Genomic DNA, 10,330 nt, shown 5'->3' with positions numbered 1-10,330 from the left:
AGTGACGTTTTGAAACGTACGAAATGCAAACCTTTTGTGACGTGTGTGAAGATCTTTTCGTGATGTTTCTGAGACCTTACCAAATTGGCTTGTTTGTAATGATGTTAGTGATTAAAATATAATTTTTTATAATTTAATAATAAAAAAATTAATCAAAATTGAGTGACTGTATTTATAATTTACTCAACGAAAAGGCTTTAAAATGCACAGTAAAGTCCAGGAAAAAATGGGGTTGGAAAAAGAAGGCGAAGCCAGGGGTTGGTATGGCCTAGCCCCCTAAAATAGAAATTTATTTTTTTGGCCTTTAAATTTTTTTAAAAATTTTAAATTAGTAAATATAAAATTACACTTTGACCTCTTAAAATTATAAAAATTCGATTTAATCTTTTATAAATTATAAAGTTATAAACTATAAAAAATTAAAATTTTATCCGACTCCCCCTAAATATTTATTCTAGCTTCGCCCTGGAATAAGCATTGAAAATTGGGGAGCATTATTGAATCTATAGAGATTTAAAAATGGGGAAAAGCTTAAAAAGAAAATGGCCAAAAAAGTCATGGAAATTTAGTGATCGGTTATGTTTCCAAACCAGACCTTAATTATCCTTGAAGAACAATGGTGATAGCTTCGTTGTCCAATTGATTATAAAATTATCCCAATAATGAAGTTTCTCTCAAATTAGACTATTATATTTCGGAATATATACTAAAAAGGTTCTATATTACAAGGTTTCACATATAAGCAATTGTTGATGTTTTTTAAGCCAACTATTAGTCACCCAACAGAAGGGTGGAAAATTGGGTAACCATTATTCAATCTAGGGCAAACTATAAAAATAGTCACCTAATTATTAGTGTATTTCTATTTTGGTCACTCGAGTTTAAAATTTTCTATTTTAGTCACTATTATTATTGAAATTTAGTATTTTAGTCTCTCCTCTATTAAATCAATAACAATGGGCTTTTTTTATTGGCATCATAACAAGTTTAACCCTCCAATGTTGATAGATTCTATCAATTTAGCATTAATTTAAAAAATCAACAAATTTAACTCTCAACTTTACACATTCTGTCAATAAAGTTTTACTTCTTGAAAATTCAAAATTCAAAAATAAAATTATTTAAAAGTTTATTTTTTAATAAAAATACGCACGCAATTATAAATAAATAAATACCCATTTTCCCTTTTTTCTAAAATAAAATTTATTTATTAAAATAATAATTTTATAAATAAAATATTTTAAAAATAAATCCTCACAAACAAGACTTAAATCATATTCAAACTTTTCTCTCTCTCTTTTTTTAGTTTATTTTATACATAATATTATATATCTGACATTACTCCTTGTCAAATTTGTCAAGCGTTGGGCATCGCCTTCGCCTACACCATCAACACTAATACCTTTTACTTTGAGCTCATCGATTTTTACATCCTCCATCATTGCACCATCGAAGTAGGAATTGGTTGTAGAGTTCCTGACACACTCTTTCACCTCTTGGGTCTTCAAGACCTCATTCTCGCCTATATATCTCTAATCATGCATGCTCTCAAGCACAACCTCATACATAACAAACTCATTCTAGGCAATAACCTAAAGATATTGATCCTCATCCTTTTCGACATTAAGTTGTAACTTTTGACCCAACCTAAACATGGCGATCGTTAATGTTAAAAAATTGGAAAAGTTGAATATGCGTAAGTCTTCTTTGTTTTTTCTCCTTAAATTGTTTTCATTCATAATATAATTTATTTATAAAATTATTATTTTAATAAATAAATTTCATGTTAGAAAATGGGAAAATTATATATTCATTTTTTAATAAGTATTTTTATAATTTTTATGTATTTTTATTGAATAACCTTTTAAATCTTTTTTATATTTTTAAAAATTTTATTTTTAATAATTAAAACTAAATTGAAAAATGTGTAAAGTTTAGGGCATTTTTTGTATTTTTTATATTTAGGATTAAATTGATAGATTCTGTAAACATTAGAGAGTTAAATTTATTATTATACCAATAAAAAAAGACCACCATTAGTGATTTAACCGGGAGTAATCAAAATATAAAATTTTGATAACATAGACTAAAATAGAAAAATTTAAACTTAGGTGACCAAAATAGAAACAAGCTAACAATCGAGTAACTAGTTTTATAGTTTACCTTTAAATCTATAAAGAATTACTATAGAAATTCTTTATAAAAATTGATTTTTTTTTGTTATACTCTGCTTTATGCTTAGTGAGCTATTTTCGTCAGTGTAAAACACAAGTCACCAAGCTTCATTGTATCTTTGAGGTTCATTTGCTTGAAACTCATTTCCACACCGAGTATAGGTGAGAGCAAATAGAACCTTAAAGATAGATGTTTGATACATGCCTTGGAGCTTTGTTTTATTGCTTCATTTTTCTATTTGAGTTGTTGTTCATGGTCCGTTCATGCTCCTTTCGTGTGTTTGAGATTTTTCTCACCAAAGTTCCGCACAAACAAATGGTTAATTTGCTTAATTATTTTCTAAGATAAGTTTTTGGATATAATCGAAAAATGCTAAGGGGGAGCTAAAGTTACTTGATGATATAGCTTCATGTGTTGTATATGTTTTGTTCAACAAATTGTCAAAAGGGGAGATTGTTGAAAAATATGGAATGACTAAGATATACTTGAGGAACTGTCACTTCCTGAAGCATTGCGATTGGCTGAACTGTTTTCATGTCTAAGTGATTGACAATTTATTGAACTGGATTTTTGGGTTGTGTTGATATTGTGGATTGTATCTAGCTCATCAATAAAAATCATATCACTTCAGGAAACATGTTTAAAGAATTCGATTTGATCAGACCATGTCTATCTAATCGCTTGGATCGAGGAAGTTGAATCGGATTGGAACATTGAAGACTTAGTTGCCAACAATCCTCGTTTACCTTAGTTATTATTATAATTTATTTAACTAGTTTAGTTGTTGTTTAAGAGGGATTGATATAGATTTTCATTATGTTAGCAAATCTCGAAATCTATATATAATTGAGAGACTTGTATAGGTGATTGTATAGAGAATTGAGAGCACTTAGTCTGTTTAAGCGAAGAATATTATTTGTAAGAGTACATTTGATTGTAAAACTTGGGTGTTGTGATTTTACAAATTAAGTTCACGGGGGTGAATTTAGTGGTGAGAGTACCGGTCCTCAAAGGTACAAAAGTGAGGAAATTGTCACTGAGTTGTGATAGATTTAAGATAACTTATTATAAATGTTGGAGATAATAGATATTTCTCACTAAACTAAGATCCGCAAGCGTAAGAAAACCGAACTACGTAAACAATTTGTGTCCCCTATTTTTATTTTTTGTTTTGTAATAACTTGAAAAAGTGTAAACTTCGCAACCACTTCTTCCCGCACTTGAAGAAGTGCGAACTTTTTAATCACTTAACTTATATATTAGCAACTACTTTCAGTTTCACAGCAATATATAATTCTTTCTCAATTGTTATATTCTTCGACATGCATAATTTTAAAACGACAAAGTGGAAAGACTTTAGATTGCACAACGAAGTCAAGCAGCCGTCCCAAACCAAACCCAACAAAGGGGTAAGCCAATGAATACTTGGAAAATTGGAGAGCCATTACTGAATCTATAGAGATTTTAAAAATGGTCAAAAAGTTATGAAACGTTGGTGACGGGAAATGTTCCCAGCACGAATATTGTAAAATTGCTTATATTTTGATTCCAATAATTTAGTTTAATGCTTATAATTAACCTAATTACAGTTTTGATATCTTAGATATAAAACCAAATTTAATCTATCTTGGATAATTGTAAAGAGACTGCTGTAACTAAACTCTTTCTGCTGTTATGATTTAAATTTAAGATTTTTAAATTGAAAATTCTTCATTTATTTAATTTTTCATTAGTTTTAACTCTTGATCCTTCATTATTTGTCAAATAACTTATAATGGATGAAAAAAATTAACATTTGTTAACTTTACTGATGTGGCATATATATAGATTGCCACATGTATGTTACATTAACAATTAATTAATTTTTAAAAGTTTTTTTATACTTTTTAAATAAATTTAATATTATTTACATCAACAATGTTAATAAACCTTAATTTTTCCATTTATTTTGAGATAATTTGACAAACAATATAAATTTAAGGACTAAAAAATAAAAAATAAAAAATACTTTAAAAAAAAAAAATTAGAAGTCAAATAAGTTATTATTTCAAAACAACAAAAATTAAAAATAAAATCGTTCAACCTCATTGAATGTTGTAAAAGATTTCATGGTTATTTTAATTTTTTTAGTCAATAGAAACACAAAGTAATTAGTGTTTAGATTACGCTAGTTAAGCACGCGGTAGGGTTATTTATATTCTTCGAAGTGCAATTTAATTACAATACTATATATTATTTCTATGTAAAATTTAATACTGTAATTTCTAAGAAAAAAATGAAATTTAGAAAGAAGCCATAATTACATAATTATATTATCACATCCTATAATAAATTCGGTAGTTTCTACGTAAATCACATTAAAAGAATTTGCAATATTCTTGCAAGAAGAAATTACGACTTAAACTCCCTTTATATATACACACATATTATGTAAAAGAAGTTATGTGGTCATTCAATTATCTGTCTAGCAACCTCAGTTCTGCCTTTGTTGGTAACTTGATAAACACCCAAAATCAAATAGGGAATACTTTCCTCAACTTAGCTCTTCTTATCATCTTCCATTTTTCTATGCCTACTTTCTCTATGAAATTAACCACCATACTTACAGATCAATCAGCTCTTCTAGCACTAAAAGATCATGTTATTCGTGATCCTGAAAATGTCTTGACAACTAACTGGTCAGCCTCTTCCCCCGTTTGCAACTGGTTTGGTGTAAGTTGTGGATCCAAGCACCGTAGAGTCACAGCTCTAGACCTTACTGGGTTGGGATTCGTAGGCACCCTTCCACCTCACTTGGGAAATTTGTCATTCCTTTCTCTTCTTTATGTCTCAAATAATAGTTTCTATGGCGGATTACCTGTCCAGTTATCCAATTTGCGACGGCTGAAATATTTAAGCTTTGGTAACAACTCCTTCAGTGGAGAAATCCCATTATGGTTGGGATCATTAACTGAACTTCGAAAGTTGTTTTTGTACCAAAACAACTTCAAAGGTGTTATTCCATTCTATTTAGGCTATTTGTCAAAGCTAGAGATTTTGAGCTTGTATGAAAACCAGGTTTCAGGTTCAATACCCTCCTCTATCTTCAATATATCTTCGTTGCAAAAGATTGATCTAAGCGATAATATGCTCTCTGGTTCCATACCCTCTGTTCCACGTGCTTTGCTTTCGCTAGAATTGATTGATTTCTCCTCCAATAATCTCAGTGGTCATATCCCAAAAGATATGTTTGATCACCTTCCAAATTTGAAAGAATTGTCCTTGAGTCTTAACCTGCTTTCTGGTAGAATTCCTACCAGTCTATTCAAGTGCAAAGAGTTACAATTGTTATCTTTAGTGTATAACCAAATGGAGGGGAGCCTACCAATAGAAATTGGGAATTTGAGTATGCTTCAATACATCTATATTGGTCGGAACCACTTTGAAGGTCATACATGCTTGCTAACCATTTTTTAAAGCTTTTTGAAGGATTTTTTTTTTTGGAAAAGAAATTAAGTTAATGATTATAATAATATCTTCTAGAGATTGAAAATATTGTTAAAAATTTCAAAAGAAGATTGAAAAATAAACTATTAAACTACGAGAAAATGATGAGAGAAATATTTTTTAGTTTCCAACTAGACTTGAAAGTGTGTATGACACCTAATATGATGTGAAATACTTGGTGTTTTATTTATTTTAGGCATACTAATTTATTTAGCCTTTTTAATTTTATAAAAAAATATTTTAAGTTTTTATTTAATTTTTTCTGAAAAAATAGATAGAAAAGTTGATGTTTATTAGCTTTGCTGGCGTTACATACAAGTGGATTGTCGTGTGTATGTCACATTAACAATTAAATAATTTTTTAAAAATTATTTTTTATAACAAATTTAAAGGTTAAAAGAGACGACACATTAAATGAAAGAATAAAATAAATTTTTTTTATAAATTTAGAGAGTTATATAAATCATTATCCTTGATAAGAGTTGAATTTTGAATTTGATATGTGAATTTTATAATTGCAGGTGAAATTCCTAAACAAATTGTGAATTTAACTCTTCTGATGCTGTTTGATTGTTGCCAAAACAATTTTACAGGTGAATGTATAAGAAATAATTAAATTATTTCCAAACATTGTTAGATAATTTAATATAAATTTTGTATAATGTTTAAAAATATAAGCAAACGTTCCATATTTGTCTAATATTTCTGTTTGATAAAATTTATGGCAGGTATAATACCACGTGAGATTGGCAACCTAAAGAATCTACAACTGTTGAATTTGGACCTTAACAATATTGCTGGTTTTATTCCTCCACAAGTATTTAATATTTCAACTCTAAGCGTGATTTCTTTGGATACAAATCAGCTCTCTGGCCATCTTCCATCAAACATGGGCCTTTTCCTTCCAAACTTGGAGGAATTATATCTTGGTGACAATTATCTTGTCGGCTCGATCCCAATATATATTTCCAATGCCTCTCAGCTTACTCTTCTTGACATGTCTAATAATTACTTTTCAGGTTCCATTCCTGATAATCTGGGCAATCTAAGAAATTTAAAGCTTCTCACCGTGGAGAATAATAGTTTAACTTCCTCAGAAATGAGCTTTCTCTTTTCTTTGACAAACTGTAGAGTCTTGGAGAACTTTCTTTTCGGTAGCAACCCATTTATTAGTAGTGAACTTCCAAGAGTGGTAGGAAATCTCTCAAGTTCTCTTGAACTGTTCTCTGCTTATTCATGCAACATCAGGGGTAGCATCCCCAGTGAAATTGGAAACTTAAGTCACTTGATAAACATTGAGCTAGGAGGCAATCAATTGATAGGACAGATTCCTACTACAATTGGAGGGTTGGAAGAGTTGCAAAGTCTTTCTCTTGTGTACAATAAGTTAGAAGGATCCATCCCATCTGAGTTATGTCATCTAAACAAATTGGCTTTCTTGTTCTTGGCCAATAACAAATTGTCTGGACCAATACCTGCTTGCTTAGGTGATCTCACTTCATTAAGGCAACTATTTCTAGACTCCAATATGTTTTCCTCCTCAATACCTTCCACATTGACAAGGCTTAACTATCTCCTCATCCTATACTTGTCTTCAAATTCTCTAAGTGGTCCACTACCAACTGACATTGGAAAATGGAAAGTTTTGACTAGTTTGGATTTGTCGAACAATCAGTTCTCAGGTGATATCCCAACTGGAGTTGCAGATCTCAAGGACCTCACTCATTTTTCCTTAACCAATAATAGGATCATGGGTTCTATTCCTGAGTCTTTTGATGAATTGTTGAGTTTGGAGTTCTTGGACTTGTCAAGAAATAATCTATCTGGAGAGATTCCCAAATCCTTAAAGAAACTCCGTTATCTCAAATATTTCAATGTCTCTTTTAATAGACTTGAAGGAGAAATTCCTAAAGGAGGACCATTTGGAAACTACACAATCGAATCATTTAAGGGTAATGAAGCCTTGTGTGGTGCAGCTCGCCTTCATGTTCCAAACTGCAAAACAAGACCTCTTAGAAATTCCAAGGCAAAACCTAAGCTGAAGCTCATAATATATGTAGCTCTGCCAATTGCCTCCACAATTTTGGTTGTGGCTCTAATAATCATTATCTTGCATAACAAGAGGAAAGACAAATTGCCAACTCAAGAAGACATGATACCTTTAGGAACATGGAGACGGTTTTCATACCACGAGCTTCGTCAAGCTACTGATGGATTCAATGATAGTAGGTTGCTTGGTAATGGAAGTTATGGTTCAGTATTCCAAGGGACTCTCCAGGATGGGATGCTAATTGCGGTAAAGGTCTTCAAGTTAGAGTTAGAAGGAGCTTTTAAGAGCTTTGATGTTGAATGTGATGTTCTCCGCAACACTCGTCACAGAAATTTAGTCAAAGTAATAAGCAGTTGCTCTAATGATCTTAATTTCAAAGCGTTGGTGCTTGAGTTCATGCCTAATGGGAGTCTTGATAAATGGTTGTATTCCAACAACCAATATTTGGATATCCTACAAAGGTTGAACATAATGATAGATGTTGCATCTGCATTGGAATATCTCCACCATGGTAATGCAACACCCGTGGTTCACTGTGATTTAAAACCCAACAATGTTCTATTAAATGAAGATATGGTTGCTCATTTGAGTGATTTTGGCATCGCAAAACTCTTATGTGAAGATGTTTCAATGATACAAACCATGACAATGGCAACATTTGGATATATGGCACCAGGTGATACTTCTAATCAAACTCCATGTTTATTTTTCCATTTTCAATGTAAGCGTAGCATGTGCATAACAAAAGGGATCATATATGTTAAGATTTGAGTTTCAAACATATTAAATGTGACTTTTTAAGGAAGCAACTAGATTAAATCCCAGTTCAATTATAAAGCATATAATATTTCGGATATTTTATAGGAATTTTTCATTATCAAGATATATTTGAATATTCATAATGTTGTTTCTATATTCATACATAGAATATGGAATCCAAGGAATTGTTTCGACAAAAGGTGATGTGTATAGCTTTGGTATTCTTTTGATGGAAATCATTACAAGAAAAAAGCCCACAGATGAAATGTTTGAAGGAGAAAGAAGCTTGAAAAGTTGGGTGATAGAGTCGATATCATCTTCGCAAAATCAAGTTGTAGATCCCAAGTTGTTGAGCACTACTGGAAGGGAACATTTAAAAGTAAAGAATTGTGCCTTATCCATTTTGCAAGTTGGCTTAGAATGTTCTGCTGAGTTACCAAATGAGAGGCTTCACATGGAAGAGGTTGTTACAAAGTTAAAGAAGATCAAAGTAAAGTTATTAAGGGATATGCGACGCGTTCGATGAAGAGGCCATTGTTAAATTGACTAAAATAAACATAAGCTTTGCTTTCCAGCAATGTCTTTGATAAATATTTATACAGATGCTCTGTTTTCCTATAAAGTTTATTAATAGTTATTTCTGCATTTTGTGAATTTTTTTAAAAAAAGAAACAAGTTCAAGGAATTAGCTACAGTAAGGTTGATGGGAGTGTATATTAATCATTGCTCGATGAGCATCTTCTTCTAACATAGATTGAGCATAATCAGCTGGGTCTTCAAAAGTTGTTAACTTTTTCAGATTACTAGGAACAACTTTGGTCATGCAATCTGTCAGTCTATTACATTACTTGCATAAATCATGTATTAAACGAAGTTTAGAAAAATTATTATCAACCACATAACTATTCCCAATTATACCAATTAGCAATATATTTAGGTTCAAATAAGTTACGCTGAATTTTGATGATCATTTGTGCTAGTTTTATGAAATTGTATTGGTACAGTTTTTTTTAAATATACTACAAATGATTAAATGTTCAATATCAAAACATTGCTAAATATTTTGATCTCATTTTTGTCTTTTGCATAATGTTTTTATTTATTTTATTTTAATAAAAATAACTTTTTTACAAGCCAAACAAATCTTACTAAAAGAACAAAAATATAAAGCAATATTGTATAAAAGGTACATGCAGAACACACTCGATACCTATCTTTTTGGTCTTCAACCAATGGGAAAAGATTGTATGAAGCAGTCTAGGTTTCAATATGGTTAATATTTCAATGCGTTTCAAATATTTTAGTGTGTTTCAGTTCATTTTTGTCAATACCGACTTATACTAGTTCATATTAACCTCTACCGATTGGTACAATATTTTATTATTTTAAACTTAACTTTTAAACTTTTTATCTTAAATATTTTAATTTTTATAACTACATTGAAACTAAACTATAATTATTAAATTAAGTTATTAAATATAATTAATACTTTTAAAGCATATATTTGTATATAATTATATGAGTAAACCACCTAGTTGGTCACCTAACTTTTAGAACACTTTCATTTTAATCACCCCAAAAGAAATTATTGCAATTTTATCATCTAACTTTTAAGGTATTTTCATTTTAATCACCCAAGCATTAAATCTCTAACGATGATTGACTATACATGTCACATCATGTTTACGCTTTCATTTTGGCTACCTAAAAAGATATTTTTTTAGTATTGATCGGGATAAAAAAAACATTAATGATTAAAGTGAAAAAATAATAGAAACTAAAATAATACATTAAAAAATTGTCAAATTGTACTTGTTTTACCCCATTGTCGAAAGTTCTATTTTTTTTCAATATTGAAAA

At 30.1% G+C, this 10,330-nt stretch overlaps 1 protein-coding gene across 1 annotated transcript; it reads left to right on the top strand.

The window, feature by feature from the left end:
- The first annotated feature begins 4,618 nt into the window (after positions 1-4,618).
- On the top strand, positions 4,619-9,253 carry LOC107954845 (probable LRR receptor-like serine/threonine-protein kinase At3g47570). The gene is made up of 4 exons (XM_016890532.2): positions 4,619-5,602; positions 6,183-6,254; positions 6,390-8,387; positions 8,638-9,253. Exons 1-4 carry the CDS (start codon positions 4,744-4,746, stop codon positions 8,994-8,996), a joined length of 3,288 nt encoding a protein of 1,095 aa, XP_016746021.1. The 5' UTR covers positions 4,619-4,743; the 3' UTR covers positions 8,997-9,253.
- Positions 9,254-10,330: the final 1,077 nt, after the last annotated feature.

The sequence above is a fragment of the Gossypium hirsutum genome, chromosome A01 (genome assembly GCF_007990345.1).
Source record: "Gossypium hirsutum isolate 1008001.06 chromosome A01, Gossypium_hirsutum_v2.1, whole genome shotgun sequence".
NCBI lineage: Eukaryota > Viridiplantae > Streptophyta > Magnoliopsida > Malvales > Malvaceae > Gossypium > Gossypium hirsutum.
This window is presented reverse-complemented; position numbering and strand designations above follow the sequence as displayed.